Consider the following 24,764-nt stretch of genomic DNA (forward strand, 5'->3'; position numbering starts at 1 on the left):
TTAACATATGAAGAAATAGAGGCACAGATAAGTTTCTTGTCCAGAATCCTAAAACTAGTGAGAGTCTAAGGCCAAATTTGAAGTTAACTTAGAACTTCCTGAGTTTTTAAGTAGAAACTGATTGGAGGGGGCAGCTAGGTGTCTCAGTGGATTGAGAGTCAGGCCTAGAGACAGGAGGTCCTGAGTTCAAATCTGACCTCAGACACTTCCCAGCTGTGTGACCCTGAGCAAGTCACTTAACCCCCATTGCCTAGCCCTTACCGCTCTTCTGCCTGGGAACCAATACACAGTATTGACTCCAAGACAGAAGGTAAGGGTTTACAAAAAAACTGATTGGAGCTGAAGAGAACTAAGGCTTGAGAAATTAATGTCAGGTCAAGAACAAGAGTACTAGCCACATTAGCTAGCTATAAATAGCTAAGGCCTAGAAATATTCTTTTTTTTTTTTGGTGGCAAGCAGTTAACAGTGTTCCCCTGCCACACTCATGTGTGTTTTTTTTATTTATTTTCACAATTCTGTACTTTGTAAATAAAGAGAATTTTTCTGTATCCATAGTAGTATAGAAAAAGGTTATACTAAAAAAGCAAATCTCTTTTATGAAATAATACAGATAACTAGGATTTAGGTTTACAAAGCACTTTACATGTTGTCTCCTTTGATCCTGACAATTTGTTTTTGCTGTAAAATATGTACTTTCATGTAACTTTCAAAGCAGCAAAAAAAAAAAAACCCCAAACCTTAAATTTTCCTTATAGCAGGTCCAATGCTCTATATCCCCTGTGATATGTAGCATCCTTTAACACTTTTTTAAAAAAAAACCCTTACCTTCTGTCTTGGAATCAATACTGTGTATTGGTTCCAAGGCAAAAGAGCAGTAAGGGCTAGGCAATGGGGGGCAAGTGACTTGCCCAGGGTCACACAGCTAGGAAGTGTCTGAGATCAGATTTGAACTCAGGACCTCCCATTTTCAGATGTAGCTCTATCCACTGAGCTGTTCTGCCTTTCTGCACATTAAATCACTCTGAGACTCTTCCTCATCTTCACTACCATCCTCTAAACCCTCTGTACTTTATCTGTTTAAAGAGAGAGGAGCAATGAACTGATGTGGAGTGAAATAAGCAGAACCAGGAAAACACTGTACACAGAAAATAAAACATTGTGGAACAATGCAATATAATGGACTTGGCTGCTAGTAACGATGCTACAAGCCAGGACACTCCTGAAGGACTTATGGGAAAGAATGCTATCCACATTAAGAGAAAGAACTGTGGGAGTAGAAATGCAAAAGCAAAACATATGCCATCACTCATCACATGTATATGTGTATGTGATTTGGGGTTTAGGCTTTAAAAGATCTCTCTATAGCCAAAATGAATAATATGGAAATAGGAATCAAGTGACAACATTTGTACAATACAGTGGAATTGCTTGTTGGCAAAAGGGAAGAAGGGAGGGAAAGAAAATGAACCCTGTAAACATGGAAAATATTTAAAAATAAAGAGAGGAGTGGAGGAATAAGCATTTATTTATCATCTGTTATGTGTCAGGCACTGTGCTAAGCTACAAATATTATCTCATTTGATCTAAAAATGCAACAACTGAATACTACGTTCTAAAATGTGATCTGAAGGCACACTTCTATATACAATCTCATTTATCCTTGTATGGATAACTTAAATGATTGGTGCAAGGAAATGGAGAGGGGACAAAGCCAAGATTAGAATCCAGATCCCTGGTTATCATTCCAGAGCTCTCAACAGAATGACTGCTGACAAGATTCTAAATAGAAAACTAACTTGTCATTTCTTGGTCCTCTCCTCTGAAAATCAAGTGACTATTGGTATAAACATTCTGCCTGTAGAAATGGATTAAAGTAGCTATCTACTAAATCTACTAGATAGATAGATAGATAGATAGATAGATAGAGACAGATAGATAGATAGATAGATAGATAGATAGATAGATAGATAGATAGATAGATAGACAGAGACAGACAGACAGATAGATAGATAGATAGATAGATAGATAGATAGATAGATAGATAGACAGACAGATAGATAGACAGATAGACAGACAGAGACAGACAGATAGATAGATAGATAGATAGATAGATAGACAGAGACAGACAGACAGATAGATAGATAGATAGATAGATAGACAGACAGACAGACAGATAGACAGACAGAGACAGATAGATAGATAGATAGATAGATAGATAGATAGATAGATAGATAGATAGATAGATAGATAGATAGATAGATAGATGCTCCATAGAGTAAATAGAGTCAGAAGCATCGCAACAACTATGAAATGAGTTATATTTGAGGCATGTTAGAGATGTTAGTGATTTAATTGAGTAGTGAAACAGGATGTGATTAGGAAACTCCAAGATGGAGACCTGGATTTTAATATCTAAACACAATCTTAAATTGATCTTTTTTTAATAAAAAAATCAACTTTTTATGTAGAAATTGTTCACTATGTTCTAAGAATCCAAAAGTAAATAGATGCATTAAATATTTTGTAACATCTGGGGAAGATTTTGTGCACTAGTTATGTTAACATGTTTCCTGAAAGGATCTGGTTCTGACCTATGACTGGTGCAATAATGCCAATTATTAATCCTTGGCCAATTATTGAAGGGTAATATAGAGTGTATCAGTCAGCTAGATGGTACAATGGATAGAGTAATGTGTCTAGAGTCAGCAAGACCTGAATTAAAATACAGCCTCAGATTCCTACTAGCTGGGCGACCTTGGAAAAGTCACTCAAACCTGTTTGCCTCAGTTTCCTCATCCATAAAATGAGCTGGAGAAGGAAATGACAAACTACTCTAGTATCTTTGCCAAGAAAACACCAAATTGGGTCAAGAAGAGTCCGACACGACTCAAACAACTTCACAATAGCAACGATGATAAAATGTCTAAGTAGGGATAAGAACTAAGATTTCATTGGCATAGAGAATTCCCAGGTGAGGAAGTGATCTGTACCAAAGCAAGTCAGCACATTCTCTGCAACTTATAGTCTTAGAATTACTGAGAGCACTAGGGTGTTCAGTGGATAGAGAACCAGGTCTAGAGATGGGAGTTCCTGGGTTCAAATCTAGCCTCAGACATTTCCTAGCAGTGTGACCCTGGGCAACACTTAACCCTCATTGCCTAGCTCTTACCGCTCTTTTGCTTTGGAATCAATACACAGTATTGATTCTAAGACAAAGGATAAGAGTTTGTTTGTTTTTAACTTCTTTAAAAAATTCACTGAGAGCAGTGAGAGACCGGTTAAGTGACTTGCCAAGCTCGCATAGTCAATATATATCAGAAGTAAGCTCTGACCTCAAATCCTCCTGGCTTCAAGACTGTCTTTCTCCCTACTATACCACAGTGTCTCTGTCTGGAAATGATGTGATTTGGGGAACAGCTTAGGGAACTAGGAATACTTCTCTTCAAGAAGAGATAGATGGAGCCTATTACAATAGCTGTCAAATATTTTAAAGGCTCTCATGAGAAAGACACTTAATTGGTGTGATTTCATAGAGCAAAATTAGGAGCAATAAGCAATAATTTGTTTCTATCAAAGAAAATACTAACTATTCAAGTTTTCCCAAAATATGAGAACATGAATCTCTCTGTATTGAAAGTGTCTAAGCAGAGGCTCTATGACCACATATGTGCAAGGATATGGGAGAAGAGAGATTTTTCTAGGTCAGAAGTTCTTAACTTCTTTTGTATCATAGACCCCTTTGGAAGTATGGGGAATTCTATGGACCCCTTCTCAGAAATAAAATATTTAATGCATAAAATATCTATATATTTACATATGCATATGTATTTGTAAAATAAATCAATTATACTGAAATGTAGTTTACCAAACTATTAAAAACTCTACATTGGGGTGATTAGGTAGCTCAGTGGATTGAGACCCAGGACTGGAATCAGGAAGTTCTGGGTTCAAATCTGGCCTCATACACTTCCTAGCTGTGTGACCCTGGGCAAGTCACTTTGCCCCCATTGCCTAGCCCTTACTGCTCTTCTGCCTTAGAATCAATACACAATATTGAATCTAAGATGGAAGGTAAAGATTTAAAAGAAAATAACTCTACATTCATGTATCCCCTGAAATTTATCCATAACCCCTTGGGAGTCCCTGGAGTCCAAGTTAAGGACCACCAATATCGATGACCTACCTTGAAGGATTACTGAACCTTTAATCCTCTACCCTTCTGTGATTCAGTTCATTCTCTCCTTGCTTAATGAGCTTTGTACATGCTCCAGAGAACTCCATTTCCAACTCCAACTCTGTGGCCATTCTTCATTATTATCTTCATCTAAATTGTAGCTCCCAGAAAACAAAGTGATCATAATAAGCCTCATTTTCATGTTGTGTAAAATGCATTAATTAGTCATCACAAGCATAAAGCATTTCACTTATCTTAAATAGTACTTCCCACATTTCCTTTCCATATGTTTTATTTTGATTTTACATATTTATGTTATGTAGCACTTACATCTGTTCAAACCCCTATAAGTGATTTTTAAATGTACAGGATTGTTATAATTCACCATCTCCAAAAGACTAGCAGAACTTTATTTGGTATTTTCCACTTAGAGTTGTTTCTGAAGTATAAAAATCACCAAGGTATAGTGTAGAGTAAATAGAAATATAGGAATATCAATTAGCAAATTCAGACAAGACAATTCATCCCAAAGGGTGAGAAAGACAAAAAAAAAAGTATCTTCTAAAACATACACTGGGGCAGCTGGGTAACTCAGTAGATGGAGAGCCAGGCCTGGAGAATAGGAGGTCCTGGGTTCAAATCTGGACTCAGATACTTCCTAGCTGTATGAGCCTGGGCAGGTCACTTCACCCCCATTGCCTTAATACTCTTCTGCCTTGGAACCAATACACAGTATTGAGTCTAAAACAGAAGGTAAGGGTTGGGGGGGGGGGCATACATTGGTTCTGAAGATACATTCATAGTGATGAAGAATGTGAAGATAACCATGACACACATACAGAGGACCATGAGTCAGATGTCAAGTCGAACACCCAATGCCTGCCCTGAGGTTGCTTTCTAAAGACTCGAGTCTTCTGAACTGCTTTTGTCCAGGGACTCTCTTTTGCCTTTCTTTGTACCATCAGTGCCTGGAATATAGCAGGAACCTGGAAAATGCTGGGTTGATTGATTAACTGTCCAAGCAGATAAAACATTACCCTTTCATGATACAGTCAGTTCCCAGGAGATAGTCTGTTCTATCTCTTGCTTTAACATTCTGTGTCTTTTCTTTCTTTCCTTTTTTTAAACCCTTACCTTCTGTCTTATAATCAATACAACGTAATGGTTCCAAGGCAGAAGAACATTAAGGGCCAGGCAATGGGGGTTAAGTAACTTGCCCATGGAAACACAGCTAGGAAGTGTATGAAGTCAAATTTGGACCCATGACTTCCAGTCTCTGCTCCAGGGATCCTTGGTAGGTGGAAAGGTGTAGGCAGAAATGAATGCCAGAAGGCACCTGTGTGTATGTATCTGCCTGGGGCAAAGCTCTGCATGAATTGGCTGCTTTGCCATGCCCAGGCTTAGCTTTTATTTTTATACTCATTTTCTTGGCACACAGATACATTATTAAACATGTGTGTTTGAATAAAGGTAATTGGATAGGTGATACATTAACTTTTAACAAATCATTTGACTAACATTCTGAGATCATCCTATATATTTGCATTATAACTATTGATTCTGACAGGATACACAAAGGTTTTGCACAAGATAAATTATTTCGTCACAAGTGGCTTAATTTTCTCATTAACCTGTGAGGAGCTTGAGCTTACAGACAATCAAGGGAAATCACTTATTATCTTTAATAAAAATAGATAATCAGAAATCCTAAAGACAATTAACAATCATAGCAGTGAGGTTGAGAGATCAAAGGGGTACTGAAAACACAACTCAGATTTAATATTAGGCTTATCATTTTTCAGAGTTTGTTAGGAAGATTTTTAAGAAGGGTTTTGGTTGGTAAATCAAGTCACTGAGGCATGGTTTACTAAAGCATATTGTACAGGCCTCTCCTTATGAATGATATCGGTACTGGCTTAGGAGAATAAGTTTCAGTGCATGGGATTAGGGGATTTCTAGGTATAGCTTGTAGGCACAGCTTTTGTTAGGAATTATATATAAGCAAAAGTTAATCCATGATGGTCTTTTGAGTTTGTTTTTGTGGGTCTGATCTTTTGGTGATATTTTGGGGAAATAGTGTGCAAGTATTTTGCTCTTATATTACTTTTTCAGAGACTAGGGAGAGGACAATAATCATATAAATTCCAATAGTAAGGGATGTTGATGAGAGAGGTCATACAAAGGGGGCTGAGTGGGCAATTCCATCCTGCCAAGGAACCACTTTGTGATCTCTTGGCTTCTACATGTGACTTTGTCAAGACATCGTGGCCTGATGGCTCCCAGCAAGTCTCCAAGCCTGAATCTCTACCCCTCATTCTGTGTCTTTTCAATAATTTCTTGGGGGGCTGCTCTTGGTTCACCTTTCATATTATATTCACTTGATCATTTTCTAATTCTTAGGCTACTCATCTGTTTGCATGTGTTAACACCTATTAGCCCCCAAAAGATTGTTGAACTCCTTGAAGGTAGCCACCATGTAATTTTTATTCTCATATCCCCAGTGCCTAGCACAATGTCTTGCCCATATTAAGTGCTTCATAAATATTTTTTGAGTTGAATTGCTGTCTTGAAATTAGCCCCAGGACTAATAAGATGCTAAAATTTTAGAGGACGAAAGCTATTAAATAAGCAAGCCAATAGAAAGTATTTTAAAATTATTTTTATTACATTTATATGTAATAATTATAAAAGTGAAGAAGAGATGGTCTCTCTCTCTCTCAACCACAGAAGCACTTGCTTAACTTGACACTAAGAGGTTTTCTGGAATCTATTCTGGGGAAGCCACCAGAAGGCTTTTCAAACTGTGAGCTATCAGTTCAAATCACTGCATTGGCACAAGCAGGATCTAGCCACCCCAGATTCTGCCTCTCTTTGTACATGTGTAGACAGGATCTAATATTGGGTTCCACAGCTCCTAATCTCTTCTTTTAATGCAGCCTAGGTTTCTGTCTAGAAAAATGAATAGCTATATACTATATTAATTTTTCATGGCTCAGCCCCCACCTCTTTGAAATTCTAATGCCCTTTCTGACTCTAAAGTGATTTGAAAGGATTATATAGGAGGTCACTCCTCTATAAGTAACAGTATGTTTTTACTAAGGGAGAATTTAAAAAGGCCAAAATATAGTTAGAAGTCTGGAGCAGCAGGGCCACTCCTTGGCAGAATCTGAAATTTCCCAGATTCAGGACTATAGTCATAATGAAATTAACAATGGTAGCTTTAAAACAATGAAATGGCAGACAACCAGAGAACACCCAGTGAGGTCTGAAATCTTGCCTCCACCCTTGCAGACTTCTGATTTGGGTGTTTCCAAGGTCCAAACTAATACCTTTTTAGGGAAACAATTTTCAGAATTGTTTTCAGTATTCAAGTTTCAAAATCTCACAAAGAAAAAGAAGAAAAAGAATCACCCCACAGCCATCTTGCTCCTGGCTGATAAGTCAGGGGAAAAGTCTCATATCCAGTCCATTGCTTCCATAGGCATACCACCAGATGTTTTTACAGACTCATTACCAGAGATTCCAAGGCTGGGTGCAGTCTTTGGCTTCTCCCAAGGATTTACAAGACTGGGGAGCCTACCAGTGGGAGAAAAATGCAGAGAAAATGCAAACTCTGGCCAAGTGGTAGTCATTGAAAAATAATAATGATGAAAATAACTAATATTTATGTAGTGCTTTTTAAAGCACTTTAAATATACTTGCTTATCTGATAAATCTAAGCTGATACACAAGTTCTCTAGTTTGCCTACAATTATGACTAATGAAATCACCAGATGATGAATTTAGATATAGACAAGCCATTATAGGACTTCTAATATAACCCTTTTATTTTTACATATGAATAAACTGAGGTACAGAGAAGTCAAGCAACTTTCCCAAGGGCACATGGATAGTAATTGACAAAACCAGAATTAAAACTCCAGCTGTCTGACTCCAAAGTCAGCACTCTTTCCGATGTACAACTTCCTGGAATCCAATATTAAGAAGATATCTCTTGCGGTATCCTTACAATACATATCTAAATATAATATGTAATTAAAATTTATTTCTGTAATAATAACCACAATTTATGTGGCACTTTAAGGTTTATAAAGTACTTCTTCATACATTATTTCATCTGATCCTTATTCTTATGAACGTACAAATCATATCTTCCTCCTAAATGAGAGTAAACAGCTGTAAATTGATGCACAAATCTCCTTGGTCTGTAAGGAACCAAAACAGAGGAAATGAGAGCTGACTAACCCACAGCTGAAGAAACACACTTGTACCCGGTACCTGTTTTCCAAGGCATGGTGTTCCCTTGAGTGAAGACCCGGGCTTGAGGTGGGGCGGAACAAGGAGATGGGTTCCAATTCTTCCTACAGCTTTCATTTGGCTCCATTACTTCCAAAGGGGTAGAAACCATTCTGAGCCACTCTCTGCTGATTTTACCAGTTGATTTACCCTTTCATTTCCCCTCTCAAAGGGATGATCTATTTGTTGTTAGGTCTAGCATCCCAGAAGAGCAGCCAGCAACAAATAATAAAGATTCAGAATAAGAGAATTCTGTTTCCTATTTATATTTCCTTTATGAGCCCATGAATAAGTGCTAGGACAAGGTGGGACCAAATGGAAAATTAGAATGGGGAAGAAGGGAAGAAGGAGAAGAATTATTCTCCTCCACTCCATTCCCCACTCCTACTACTGTGCTTGATGGCTCTGGAGAGCCATCTTTTATAACAAAGAATTTTTTCTTAAAAGAAAAAAAAACAGTTCAGCGAAACTACTCACTCTACCAACTGAATCTAACAATATATGTGATATTCCACATCAGAGTTCCCCAGCTCAGCAAAGAAAAGAGGTAGCTATAAAGTTTCATGTCCTTTCTTTGTGACCATGCTGGGTCATTATAATTATTCAGTGTTTGGGTTCAATTCCACTTTCTTTCTATTTGGGTTGCTGAGTTGTTGTGTGTTTGGTTTCCTGGTTCTGCTGTCCTGACTTTGCGTCAATTCCTAATAAGTCTTCTGGGGTGAAAAATATTTAACTAGGTGATATACTGATGAATCTGTGTAATAAGATAGACCTAGCCATTGTTTTCTATGGACTTATACGCAGGAAAAAACAACTTTCTCTTCATCAGTCCTGATGAACAATATGAAAATATGTTTTGTGTGCTAATTCACCAGATTAAATTGCTTGCCAGCTCTGGGAGAGGAGAGAGAAGAAGAAAGGGAGACAATTTGAATTATATAACTTCAGAAAACTTATGCAGAAATTTGTTATTAAAATAATAAAATATAAAATCAGTCCTGACTCCCTTAATGTAAGGATCATTGGACTTGGTGTCAGAAAACAAGGATTTAAATCTTGATTCTACCACTTTTCAGCTGTTTGACCTTGGGCAAGTCATTTAACGTCCATGAACCTCCATTTATTCAATAATATCTACCCTAATGTTACTAATAATAATAAATGATGATGATATTAAGATAATAATGTCTATCCTAATGGCTTTATATGAGGACCAAATGGAATGATGGTTGTGATTTGCTGGGAATAGGAAAGCATTATATGTCAGTTATTACTATCACTCAATGAAAGAGAATATCTTAGAATCAGTTTCGTATGAAATCTACAAAAGCTTGAATCATATTTATATTATCCCCCAAAGTGCTCATCCAATCTCTGCTTATAGAACTCCAGATGTAGGAAACTCATTACATCCCAAGGCAGCCCATTTATCTTAGCCATAAATAGGTTGGACTCCTTTAATAGAATGTAAATTCCTTGAGGACAAGGACTATCAGGAAAAAAAACAATTTTCTGAAGGAATAGGTATGATACAAGATCATAGTATTATGTAATAGTAATAGAAGTGATAGTCATAATCAAGATCATAATGCAAGATCAAGCAAAAGGGAGGGAGTGGACCTTTCTACGAAGAGCATCACCTGGGAGCGGAGCAGGTCATGGCAACCACCAACCCTGGGAGCATGTGACGGTGGAATGACTGTGTAGCCTAGTCAAGGAGGAGATGCAGTTCTAAATTGTCTCTCTACTTTTAGGCAGCTGGCCAGGTTATGAACATAGGTCCTTTGGCTCTGAAACCAATTCTGAAAAACTGTAGGAATATTGCACAAATTAAATGCCATAAACTAGTATTGATATGGGCTCTATTGAATCGGGAAAGAAGTCTCCAGTGAGTGGCTCTCTGTTACCTCTAAGATAAGGTATAAGTTTCTCTCATTCATCTCCTTCAGGTCCTCAAAAATCATCTAATTCTGATCTCCAAGAATGAGCCACCAGGTCTTCAAGTATGGAGTCTAGCTAATGGGAACCGGAGGAGAACAAGTGCCCTCATGCCATATGCCATATAAATTCCTCAATATGGCATTTAAAGTCTTTCACGCCCTTGTCTTTCCAGACTTTTTAGACATTACTCTCCTCCTCTTCCTCCCTCTTCTCCTTCCAATCACACAGTTTTATTTACTCTTCTGAGCCCTCCCAGGGTAGCACTAGGGCTCCAGCAAGAGAAGGGAAGGGCCAAGTGAACCCTTTCCTCTGGTTGTTTTTTCAAGAACTACCCCAGAGACAGAATTTTGGCAATTTCTATCTGTCATCTAGGCCTGCTTGCCCGGGAGGGTAAAGTGACCCTGTGAAGGATTTTCTTGGTGTCAGTGCATTTGATTTAAGTGTCTGATGCTGAGCTCATGTTACCCATATTATATAAAAACTCAGCACATTTCCTTTGGAATTTTTGGAATGAACTTCTGCAAAGAATGTGAATATGAGTGACCATCTGAAATGGGTTGCAGAGTAAGAGTACGCCAAAAACCATGCCCAGTAGTTGCATAAAAAGAGAAATGACTTTTGGAAAAAATATCCTCTTATATTGGCAACTTCTTTTGAGCTCAATTATGCATATGAATCTGTAAAAGGAAATTCTTTTCCCAACACAATATTTTAACATAAAATATCAATATTTATGGAAATCACTTTTTTATTTAAAAAATCATATAGCCAAAAAAAAGATTCCCACAGGACGACAGCTTCTGTCCTGGGCACTGGGCACTGAGTCAATCAGGCCAGCCAGGATTTGGGTCCTCACTGTAGTTAAATTGCCTCTGTTAGGACAAATGCTATATTCTTCAACTACATTGTCTGGCTTCAACATAAAGCTGTCTTGAGAATGAAAAGTGACCTCTAAGTCTTACCGGATGACTGGGTTATGTGTGCCAGTCAACGGATGCCTATTACACTTTGGAAGGAGGCGTTGAAACTTATACCTGGTTAAAGCACTCATCACTGTTTCCACACAGGACTTGGTTCTTGCTGAGATCCTGGTGCAGTCTCAAGTTGGCATGGGTTGATTATTTTCATTACCACCATATGGCATGAGGGCACTTGTTCTCCTCCGGTTCCCATTAGCTAGACTCCATACTTGAAGACCTGGTGGCTCATTCTTGGAGATCAGAATTAGATGATTTTTGAGGACCTGAAGGAGATGACAAGCCCAGGGTAGGGATAGGGTTCTACATGATACTCCCAAATAGCTCTGATTCTGTACTACCGAGTAATTCTTCCCAACAGCTTAGTTCAGAGAGAAATAGAGAATCAAAGCCACAAGTGTGGCAATGATGAGAGGTAGGACCTAGTTTCAAATCCCTTCTTTGACACCACTACCCATACCTCTCTGGCTTCAGTTTCCTTATTTATAAATGAGGGGGTTGGACTCGATAAGAGGTGTAAAACTAGCTTGCAGCCTGAAACATCCCTCAGTATAGCCCTGACTAAATTAAAATGTATAATTGGGAAATATTTAACAAAATAAATAAAACTACAATTGAATGTAAAAAATAATACATGATTTTCTAACTCAATATAAGGCCACAGAAATACTTATGTTTCGTTTATTGTTGTTTAGTCATTTTGGATCCAATTTTTTGTGATTCCATTTCAGGATCTTGGCAGATACTAGAATGGTTTGCCATTTCCTTCTCCAGCTCATTTTACAGATGAGGAAACTGAGGCAAACAGGGTTAAGTGACCTGCCTAGAGTCACACAACTAGTAAGAGTCTGGGGCTATATTTGAACTCAGAAAGATGAGTCTTCCTGACTCTAAGCCTGATGTTTTATCCACTGTACCACGATCCTCTTTTTTGTTCTTCATACATAGAAATATTTATGTTTATTAAGTGCACAGTATAATTGTTTTAAAAAAGGAAATGAACATGATGGAAAAATAAGAGATGCTCAAAAAATTTTAGAAGGTTCTATCAGTGAGTAGAACTTGGCTTAAACTGTATCATGATAGATCAAATGAAAGTGTGACCAAGATGATTGTGCAACATTGGAATAATGTCATAGAAAATCTGAATAATACTTAGAAAGCACCTCCTACACCCCTAGCACTACATTAGGCAATTTGGAGAGTATAAAGAAATGGAAGACTTGATCCCTTCCCGAAATTTACAATCTCATTAGACTGGAGGTGGGGCAAGAGATAGTTAAATTATTTTCAACATTTTTTATTATGAACTTAACAATCATTTACAAACATGAACATTTCAATATACAAGGACAAAAAAGTATGTGAAACCTAAACTTCTGCTACATACAATTTTAAAGTTCATATTCAGTTTAACACAACAGTAACAAAGTTGCCCTGTTTATCTCTCCTTCCAAAATTTTGGTTTTCCTCTGTATATTTTTTCATGTTTCAAATACAGTTTTATTGATGTTCCTGATTTCTACATTGTCTGAATTTCCACACTTTGTGATATTTTATTGATAGACTTTCCTTCCCTTTTGGGAGGAATCATCTCTCATTCCCCACTTTGCCTCTGGCACAGAAACCCTACCTTGAAATAAATGAGTATAGTCAAGCAAAAAACAAAGCAAAGTACAGGTATTAACCATGTCTGAAAATGTATCTCATTCTCCACTTCCATTCCAATATCTCTCTGCCAAGAGGTGGGAGGCATGCTTCAGCCCTCTAAAATCATACAATTTAGAGGCAGCTAGTTTGCTGTGAGTTCAATTCTGGCCTCAGATAATACCTAGCGGTGTGACCTTGGGTAAGTCACTTAAACCCAATTGCCTAGTTCTTGTTGCTCTTTTGCCTTGGAACCCATACTTAGGTAGGATTTTTTAAAAAAATAAATACATTAAATGATACAGTTTCATTTGACTTAACAGACTGTTGACTTGTGGATGGGCTTTTCGGTTGAGGAAGAAAGGCTAACTGAATATGGAGAAGCTCACCAGTGTTGCTAACACCCTTCCAAATAATGCTCTGCCATTTATTATGTGTTGCACTGATTGAGTCACCTAATCGTACTGGACTTGTTTCTTCATATAACTATAACCACATTAGAGGAAATTACAAATAGTTCTATGTACAACATAAAAAGAAGGTCTCGTCTCTAACATTTTATTTTATTTTTTAACTCGTATGTACTATCTTAAAATCAATAGTGTGTATTGATTCCAAGGCAGAATTTAGAAAAGATTAAGCAATGGAGGTTCAGTAATTTGCCCAGGGTCATACAGCCAGCAAATGATTGAGGTCAGATTTATACCCATCTCCACGCTCAGCTCTTTACCCACTGAACCACCGAGCTGCCCCTCATCTCACATTTTTCATCTCTCAACTTTACGTTAGCTAATTTTTACTTTTACTCATTTATACTCCAGGATACTATCTCTTGCTTCTTTTCTCCATAATTCACTTGTGCTCTGTTCCAGCCATCCTCCGTTACCTAAAGGCCGATGGGAAGATAAACCTGGTAGTCTTCAACAACATCCAGCTGGCTGATGGCAAACGCCACAGGATCCTCCTTCGCCTGAGCAATTTCCAGCGAGGGTCCAGCTCTGTGGAGCTCTACCTGGACTGTAACCAGGTGGACACCATCCAAGATCTCCCCCGGGCGTTCACTGGGCTCTCTCACAGCTCTGAGCCTGTTGAACTGAGAACATTCCAGAGGAAAGCACAGGTGAGCGCAGAGCCTCTGTTCCTTTAAAGGTGGATTCATGAGCCAAAGTCACCCCACAGTCATTTGTCCATAGATCCCATGGATGGCCAAACAAAAGCAAAGAGCAGTGATTGAGATTCTGACCTCTAACACGCTGGGAGCTCCCAAAATCTGTTTTTGGTGTCTTTGCCAGTCAGCTTTGTATCATGCATAGTGCTCGTTGGGATCCCACTCTGACTCTGCCATTTACTACCTGTGTGACCCTGAGAAAGTCACTTAATCTCTCTAGTTTCTTCACATAGCCATAATCACATAAAAGCAAATTGTCTACAAACAGTTCTATGTATAAGATGTTTTAAAAAAAAAGTCTCCCACTTCTCATATCTTTATTAAAAATCTTCACCTTCTATCTTAGAATTAATACTGTGTATTGGTTCTAAGGCAGAGGAGCAATAAGGACAAGGAAATGGGGATTAAGTGACCTGCCCAGGGTCACACAGCTAGGAAGTATTTGAAACCACATTTGAACCCAGGTTCTCCTGACTCCAGGCCTGGCTCTCAATCCATTGAGCCACTCAGATGCTTCCTGTCTCACATTTTTAATCCTTCAACTTTACTCTGGCTAATTTTTATCTTGTATTAAAAGTAGATATAAATATAGGCTTCATAGAGTCTCACAAGGTTACAGAGAGACCCTTTGCAATTCTAGATCTGGGATTCTATGATTCTTTGAACCTATGTTCTGTCCATGTACTGTAAAAATAAAAATGATAATGGCAAGCTACACAAAGTAGATGTATCAAAACTGTTCAATATAGGTTCAAAACTTTAGGGATAGTTTTGATAGATGTAATCAAAAGTGTCCTCAGTGATGAAGTGAAGCTCAAATATGAACTTCCCTTCAGGGCCAGGCGCAAGGATGCTAAAGAGACTCTTATTATAAAAATAAAATATTTATTGAAATATATATAAGGATAAAAAAGGATTTCTAACTCTAAGGGATTCTAAATCCACCCAAATAAACTCTCAGGTTCTGCAAGGAACCACTTCTCGTGTATTTCACAGACTACACTAATCCTCCCTGATCTGACTAATCCAAATTTATACTATCTAAATAAAAACTACCACTATTATCCTTATAAATCTTAACTTCTATTTCAAATTATAAAATAGCAAAGACTAGCTGATTGAGTCTCAACAAGAATCAAGCCTTAACAGACTCAGAGTCCCAACCAAAGACCAGGCTTTTCTTTGGTCTTCTCAGAGTTTAATCAATCTATATAAAACACAATAGATAGACAATAGTGTTTCTCAAGTTGGGAAAGGAAAACACTAAGCTCCTTCAGGTCTTCCCCTCAGACAGAGAGAGAGGCAAAGATGTTACCTCCTCCAGCCCTGAGATAGAGTCCCTGAGTATGTATCTCTGCCAACTGCCAGAGAGCGACTTCCAACTGCCAGAGGGAATAATTGACACAGAAAAACAATTATAACTGTCAACATATGAAATCAACATCTCTCAGCTCTGCTTCAAACTCCAGTTCTTTATCAAACCAGCACTCTACTTTTTATCCCTAAACTAATAAAACAAAACTTATTTTCTAATATCATTCTTACAGAACAAAGGCAAAAAAAAATGACTTAAAGTTCCAGTTTTGCTGTTTATACTGCCATACAGTCCCTAACACATACTAAGCACTTCATATATGTTCTAGCTATCTGTCTATCTATCTGACTCTCTGTCTGTTTATCTATCTGGCTATCTGCTTGTCTGTATATCTGTCTATATATCTACTTGTCTATCCATCTATCTGTCTGTCTATCCATCTATCTGTCTGTCCATCTATCTGTCTGTCTATCTGCCTATCTATCTGTCTTCTGTCTGCCTGTCTACCTGTCTATCTATATCTATCTATATGTTTGTCTACCTAACTGTCTATCTTTTATCTGTCTATCTGCCTGTATCTATCTGTCTATATATTTAGCTACCTATGTCTGTCTATCTATCCATCTTAGACAAAAATCACTTAATCTCTTCATAACTCAGTCTGAGTGGCAGCTAGGTGATGCAATACATAAAGTACTGAGTCAAGAAGATAGCCCTTCCTAAGTTCAAATCCAACCTCAGACACCTAACGAACTATATGACCTTGGGCAAATCACTTAACTGTGTTTGCCTCAGTTTGTTATCTGTAAAATGAACTGGAAAAGGACATGGAAAACCATTCTAGTATCTTTACCAAGAAAATCCCCAATCCTGGGGAAATACTCTAAATTAATAAATTAAATATATTTTTTAAAAAGAATGAAGCAAAAATAAGTTAAAAAATAAGTCCCATCTGAAAAAAAAAGAAAAAAGAAAACCCCCAAATGGGGTCATGAAGAGTCAGACACAGTTTACTCATCTATTAAATGAGGTTGTTAGACTATGCGATCTCATGGACTTATTGTCCTATATAATCCTATGAACTTTCATAAAAATTATTTCTCTTATTCTAGAGTCAAATATATTATTGAGCAATAAAAGACAATTATCAGGGGAAACTCCAAAGAATGCAAATGCAAAGAGTCTCTGAACTGTGTACAGAAGCTCAGGAATATGAGGATTGTATGAAATCAGCCCTCATCCAAAATCCCAGCATGAGCCAAATCATTTAATCTAGAAGTCAAAAATTATATCATTAAAGAATCTGAAATTGGTGTCTATAAGCCTAAAGATGTCATTCCTTAAAGTCAATAGTTGTGTGTGAGAAGGGATATGGAATTTTTACAGGATTTTTTACCTAATTGGATTTTAAAGAAATTCTCTGAATCACCAGAGCATCCTTGTCTCCTAGGAAGAAGCACAACAATGCCTGTGTTTGCTATTCTATAAACCTCCTCTATTAAACATGTAGTCAATATGAGTGAAAAACTAATATAATCCTTGAGACCCTCAAAGCATGAAAGCCCCCCACTTTGGATGATTCCTTACATCTCTAGTTCATGAACCCACCCAGAAAATTCAGGGAAAATTAATGCATAGTACGTCCCCCACATCTCCAGTTATGCTGAGCTTAGTTCTCTATTTGCAAATATACAGTTCATGATATTAAAGAAGGAAAGTTTCATTGAAAGACCAAGGAAAATTAAATGGAAGAAAAAAAGAATCTTTGGAAAATGAAAAGATACTACGTATTAAAAAACTCTCAAAAAAATCTATTTCAAATTCTTAGTCACTTACAGTCCCCAACATGCAGGTTTCTTTAGCTCAACAGTTCCTAAGCATTCTTTGCAGTATAATCTAGATAGTTCTTTTGACATCCAAAAGGTACCACCAGGCATGTTCTCACTATAGGATCTAAAATCAGAAGGGACCTTAGAGACCAATTTCCTTTCATTTTACAGGTAAAGAAACTGAGGTGAGAGAGATACAGGTTAGTTGACAACTCTTTCCCCTCTGATCCACCAAGAAACCCTGCTCTCTCCCCCCTTAAACTAGACAGAGGGAGAGATTAAGAAAATCCCTTTAACACAACCAACATCACACAAGTAGTAAATAGCAGAATTAGGATTTTAACCCAGATCCCATAGCTCCACATGTTTGAAATTTGACTATAACCAGATAGCCAATGTCTACAAAAACCTTTAACACCCAGTGAGTGAGGCTGCTAAGAGGTGCTGCACAGGTAATAAGGGATTCCCTGATGTGAAAGGGTGCTGGAGAGTTGAATCAAGATCTCCCCTATCAGATAGACCCGGGGATAACCCCAAATTCCCTGGCATGGAGAGGACCTGGAAATAAACCTCCCTGTTGACCTTGCCTCAGCAGGGGAGGGTTTTTATTGCTCCCTGTTAAAGCTGGCTTCAGATACCTTCTCAAGGTTCCCAAACTAAATCACTTGATAGAAATCTGAATGCAAAGTAAAGTTTAATGACTCAGATAAAAGGTAGATAGGTAGGGGATATAGAAAGAGGGATTTGGTATCTAATTTATTTACCTATGGCTATGGTCCTTGGCTCAGATGACCATCCAGCCAATCTGAGTTTCTCCACCCCTTCCCTAACTAATTTTTCCCAAACTATCTATAATCTATTTAGCCTAGAACAGGTGCAAGAGGGCTGAAAGGGATGGAGCCAGGCTCTCCTTGACAGTGAATCATGACTCCCTCGTTTTGAGGGGTCTAATCCTCTGTTAAGATGTTCCTTAAGGTATCATCAGACTGATTATTATTATTATATATTATTTAGCAGGAGAAACTTTTGGACGTTGAATTGATAAGTCTCCTTTATGGCTCTTGGTGAGGTCCTCAGCAAAGAAAATTATGTCCTGCTAGGTCAAGGTCCCAGCTCAAAAGGCCCCAAATTCCATACGGATCTTTCTTAGGTCTCTCCTCCTCTCCCAGGATGCTTTGCTTTCCAACCGACATTGCTGTCACTGAAGCATTCCTTGCAAAATTCCATCTTTCCCTCTTGCACCCTTCCTTACATCCCATAGCTCCACATGTTTGTATCATATAATCTTCCTCCTAATCAAAGCTTCTCCTACACAGTTATTTAGTTCCTAATGAACTAAGTAATAAAAATTACTGAAGTCTCTATGGTTCTTGATAGTATTTACGAAGTCAAAAGTAGCACCTTGTACACTTACTTAACTATTTACAAATGAAAACAGGCATAGCCACAACACTAGTTTAAATAATACTTATTATGTGTTTTTAAAAAACCCACAAGTTTCATACATCACAAAATAACTTTCCATTATAGCACAGAAATGATATTGCTAGATAAGCCTCAGCAGAGTATACTTCTTTTTATGTAAAGTATTATTTACTATAAGGGATAGCTCACTGGAGGTTGGAAGATATAGTAGGAAACAAAGTGATGTTATCCCAAGCTGAGCTCTGTTAGATTGTTGTTTTTCAGTCATTTTGAGTCAGCTCTTGACTCTTCATGATCTTATCTGGGATTTTCTTGGCAAAGATAGATACTGGACTGGTTTGCCATTTCCTTTGCTATCTCACATTATTGGAAACTGAGGCAAAAAAAGATTAAATGACTTGGCCAAGGTCACACAGCTAAAGTCTGAGGCCAGATTCAAACTCAGGAAAAGGACTCTAGACCCAGCACTCTATCCACTGTACTATTTAGCTGCCCAAAGTTGATGTATCGACCCTGTTTGGTAAGTACTATTATTATCAACATTTAACTGATGAGAAAACTCAGAGTGATTCAGCAACATGTTTAAATCACATAATTAGTAAATGTCAGCAGTTAGATTTGAACCCATGTCCTCTGGACTCCCATGCCACTGCTCCTTCCACTACACCATGTTCCCTTCCCTAGGAAGAAGTTCCTCTTAGCTCCCTGCAAGGATTTTGAGTGTGGGTGCTCATTCACTTGGATGTGATACCATCTTTAGGTCCAAACCCTCAAAGCCTCCTTTTTCATTGGATGAGAAACCTCAAGAATTTCCCCTGATGTGCCCATCTTTATACAGAAAGGGTGACCTCTTCTCTAAAACACTTATCCTACCCACTAGATGAGGCTCTAATCACAGCCTGTGTAAACCTCACTGTGGTCACTGGGATACCACAACATGACCACATATGGTTTCTCTTTAAATGACGCCAAAAATCAATGACATAAATGAATGTTTCTTCTCCCAGGATACCTTGGAAGAACTAAAGCTGGTTGTGAGAGGTTCATTGTTCCAGGTCGCCAGCCTCCAAGACTGCTTCCTACAGCAAAGTGATCCTGTGACCTCAACAAGCACAGGTATGCCCCCTCCCCAGTCTATCTATTCACCCTAATCATGAGTTTGAAAACACATGAGACATCATCCAGTCCAATCGCAGCTTCCCAAAGCAAGGTACTCCAATTCTTCACTCTCTATAACCAATATATATCCAATTCATTATCAAATCTTGCCGTTTCTACCTCAAACATCTCTTGAATCTGCCCTCTTCTCTTGAGGGAATTAGGACAGCACTTGTGGCTAACTGTGGGATATGCCCAATTTGTTGGGCAATTGCCACACATTGCTTAAAAAATTAATATGCTCCGAAGATTGAACTTTTTGTTTCCTCTGCCATTTTACCTTTCACTCATTGCCCTCTCTACTCACTAGGCTATCAATTTATGGAACCTAGGCAGATAGATACCCATCAATTGAGGAATGGAAGGGAAAGTTGTGATATATGGTTGTAATGGAGTACTGTGGTGCCATGAGAAATGATGAACAGGTTGATTCCAGAAAAATCTGGAAATACGTATATGAACTGATGCAAAGTGAAGAGAGCAGAACCAGAAGAACACTATATACAGTAATAGAAATTTTGTACAAAGATCAAATGAGAAGGGCTAAACTATTACAAGCAAGGCATGGATCCAAGGGATTCAGGATGGAAAATGCCATCCACAGTCATAGAAGGAACTGTCAGAGTCTGAATGCAGATTGAAGTATGCCATTTTCACTTTATTTTCTTCATAAATTTTTGGAATGTAAATACGTATTGTATGACAACACTGGTATAACCTATATTAGACTAGTTAGCATCTTAGGGATGAAGGAGGAAAAGGAAGGATGGAGAGAATTTGGATTAAAAAATAACAGAAAATTATTGTTTAACATTGTTTCTACATGTAATTGAAAACAACATTTTTTAAGGATTCATGAGCATGGATGAAAAAAAAGCTATTAATTTAGTTCAAGTCCTCATCATCTCTCATCTAGATTATTACCACAGCCTCCTGCTTGGACTCCCTGCCTCAAGTCAATTACCATCCTTCATGCTGATGCCAAAGTAACTTACCTCAATTATATATCTCTAATTATGGAGTTTTCCTGTTCACTTAGTTCCACCAACTTCTTATTGCTTTGGTACAAAATATAAACTCTGTTTTGCTTTAATGCCACACACAACTATGCTCAAAACTAGCTTTACAGGCTCGTTGGCCATGACTACTCCTCCCATACTCTTCAACCTAGCCCAACTAGCTTTATCTCTATAGTTCATACAGAATATTCAATCTTCTTTGTCTACACCTTTGCCGTTGGACACCATCCCAAACTACCTTGAATTAAACTATTTTGTATTTATTCACTTTGAATTTATTCTGCATATATTTTAAATTGCTGCCAGAAGTAGCTAGTTGCCCCATTGGGTGGAGAGCTGGGCTCACAGTCAAAAAAGACCTAAATTCAGACCCTGATTCAGACACTTACTAGCTATGTGACTCTGGACAAGTTACTCAACTTATGTTTGCCTCAGTTTCCTCAAATACAAAGAGGATAAAAATAGCCTCTCAGGGCTGTTGTGAGGATCAAATGAGATAATATTTATATAGTGGCTAGCACAGGCTAACACATAGTAGGCACTTAATAAATACTTATTTCCTTCCTTTAAAAAAGTATTTTTAAAATTGGATTTAAAAAATTAACAGAAATCTATTTTCTCTCCCTCTCACTCCCTACCCCATTAAAAAAAAGAGAGAGACATATAAAACCCTGCAGCAAATAGGTATAGTGAAACAAAATAAAGTCACTAATTGGTCATTTGAGAAAAATGTGTCTCATTCTGCAGCCTCAGTCTATCACCCCTGTCAGGATGCATAAAACATGCTTCATCACTGATCCTCTGGTACTTTGGATTGTCATTTCTTTCATGCAACTTTCAAAGTAGTTAGTTTTTACAGAGATATTGTATATGTTGTTCTTCTGATTCTGCTCATTTTATTTTTTTATCAATTCATACAATCTTCAAAACTGTTTATTTTTATGATATTGATGTTATTTCTAGAATAACTATTTCTTATACTTCCCGCTTCACTCCATCAGTTCATATAAGCATTTGCATGGCTACTTGAAAATATCTTTTTTCCCGTTACTCATAGTATAGTTGTGCTCCATGATATTTACATACCACAACTTGTTTAGCTATTCCCCAAGTGATGGGGATGCCTTTAAATTCTGTTCTTTATAATTGTATCTCCAGCACCTAACATTGTGTCTGGCATATTGTAGGTTCATAATAAATGCTTATTGACTGATTGACTCCTGGAGATTCTGTGCAGGAGCTCAGTGGCATCAATGGATGTGACTCCATTTCTCCCTGTGATCAAAATTGAGTGTGAGAGTCCAAAATGTTGACTTATAATTATGAGTATTGTTTTACTTTTTTAATTTGGATGAACTTTGTACAATCTCATTTTCTTCTCATCCACTTACATTATTATCATTGACATCATCGTCTTTATTGTGATTGCTTAAGCAAGTCAGAAAATTGGCATAGACCTAAATCCAGAGATTATGTGGATTTGAATCTTGGACCCTTTGTCATTTCTCTGGGGAGCTCTCTGGTCTAGCTCAAGTTTATGGGCTTCTAAAGACCATGAAGCAGATAAGTAGATAGTTTAGTAGATTGGGGACCAGCCCTAGAGGCAGGAGGTCCTGGGTTCAAATTGGGCCTCAGATGCTGCTTAGCTATGTGACCTTGGATAAGTCACATAACCCCCACTGCCTAGACCTTACCACAATTCTGCCTTGGGACCAATACACAATATTGATTCTAAAATGGAAGGTAAGGGTTTTTATTAAAAAATAAAAATTAAAAATAAAGACCATGTGAAATGACTACTATTGTCTAATTATTCTTAATCTGGCTCATTGGTTTTTCACCTTGGTGTTTCTATAGGAGATATAAATTGGCAGCTCTTGGGTCAGATGACACAACTCAACAAAATACTGGGAGAAGTAAAAGACCTTCTGAGACAGCAGGTATAGTAGAGGACACTGAGCACAACACATTCCCAGTGGAATTTGTAATGACCCTTTGTATTTGTCAGAGATAGAGGAAGCACATTATTGCCCACAGACTGGAAGATGCCTTCTTAAAACTCAGTCATTGATTGGAGGCACCTACATGACTCAGAGGATGACGAGCCATGTCTGGAGATGGGAGGTCCTGGATTCAAATGTGACCTCAGACACATCCCAAATGTGTGACCCTAGGCAAGTCACTTAACCCCCATTGCCTAGTCTTTACCACTCTTCTGCCTTGGAACCAATACATAGTATTGATTCTAAGACAGAAGGTAAGGGTTTAAAAAAATAAAAATAATAAAAGCTTTATCTTTGTAGGATTCCATAGAAGCTAACTAGCATGTTGGATAAAGAGAACTGAGTTCAAATTCTTCCTCAGACACTTTACTGTCTGTGTGACTTTGGACAATTCCCTTAACCTTCCTGTACCTCAGTTTTCTCATTTGAAAAATGAAGAAGTGGGACTCAGTGGCTTCTTGGATCTCTTCCATCTCTAAATATGTGATCCTGTGAAGAGTCTCTGAAGTTGAAGAGCAAGGCAGCAGACATAGGAAGACAGATCACCAACAGCTTAGTCTTTGCCAAGAGTCTTTGCTACTGCTGCCCTGAGATTCTTCAGTCCTTGGACTGCATGGCATATAATGCTTTTCAATCATCTTTTCTATTTCTTTTTGTAAATATTTTATTTATTTAATTTAAATTAATTTATTTAGTCAATTTAGAACACTATTTCTTGGTTACAAGAATTATATTGTTTCCCTCCCTCCCCTCCCCCACCTTTCCCATAGCCGACAAGCAATTTCATTGGGTATTACATGTGTCCTTGATCAGAACCTATTTCCATGAACATTAAGATGTTCATTTAGAGTCTACATCCCCAACTATATCCCTTCGACCCATGTAATCAAGCAATTGTTTTTCTTCGGTGTTTCTACTCCCACAGTGTTTCCTCTGAATGTGGATAGTGGTTTTTCTTGTAGATCCTCCGAAGTTGTTCAGGATCACTGCATTGCCACTAATGGAGAAGTCCATTCCATTCGATTGTACCACAGTGTATCAGTCTCTGTATATAATGTTCTCCTGGTTCTGCTCCTCTCACTCTGCATCACTTCCTGGAGGTCATTTCAGTTCCCATGGAATTCCTCCACTTTATTAGTCCTTTGAGCACAATAGTATTCCATCACCAACATATACCACAATTTGTTCAGCCATTCCCCAATTGAAGGGCATCCCCTCATTTTCCAATTTTTTGCCACCACAAAGAGTGCAGCTATGAATATTCTTGTACAAGTCTTTTTCCTTATTATCTCTTTGGGGTACAAACCCAGCAGTGCTATGGCTGGATCAAAGGGCAGACAGTCTTTTAGCTCCCTTTGGGCATAGTTCCAAATTGCCCTCCAGAGTGGTTGGATTAATTCACAACTCCACCAGCAATGCATTCATGTCCCAACTTTGCCACATCCCCACCAGCATTCATTACCTTCTTTTGCTGTCATGTTAACCAATCTGCTAGGTGTGAGGTGATACTTTAGAGTTGTTTTGATTTGCATCTCTCTGAGTATAAGAGATTTAGAACACTTTTTCGTGTGCTTATTAATAGTTCTGATTTCTTTAACTGAAAATTGCCTATTCATGTCCCTTGCCCATTTATCAATTGGAGAATGGCTTGATTTTTTTTTGAACAATTGGTTTAGCCCTTTATAAATTTGAGTAATTAGACCTTTGTCAGAGGTTTTTGTTATGAAGATTGTTTCCCAATTGGTTGTTTCCCTTCTAATTTTGGTTGCATTGGTTTTGTTTGTACAAAAACTTTTTTAATTTGATGATGC

General features: G+C 37.9%; 1 protein-coding gene across 1 annotated transcript in view; it reads left to right on the plus strand.

The window, feature by feature from the left end:
• The window catches only part of THBS4 (thrombospondin 4), a 71,802-nt gene that overhangs the window by 8,354 nt on the left and 38,684 nt on the right, over positions 1–24,764 (plus strand). Inside the window, exons 3-5 of the mRNA XM_001381518.5 lie at positions 13,909–14,156; positions 19,781–19,889; positions 22,808–22,890. Coding sequence (XP_001381555.3) covers positions 13,909–14,156; positions 19,781–19,889; positions 22,808–22,890 — 440 coding nt within the window. The remainder of the gene's footprint in view (positions 1–13,908; positions 14,157–19,780; positions 19,890–22,807; positions 22,891–24,764) is intronic.

The sequence above is a fragment of the Monodelphis domestica genome, chromosome 3, assembly GCF_027887165.1.
Source record: "Monodelphis domestica isolate mMonDom1 chromosome 3, mMonDom1.pri, whole genome shotgun sequence".
NCBI lineage: Eukaryota > Metazoa > Chordata > Mammalia > Didelphimorphia > Didelphidae > Monodelphis > Monodelphis domestica.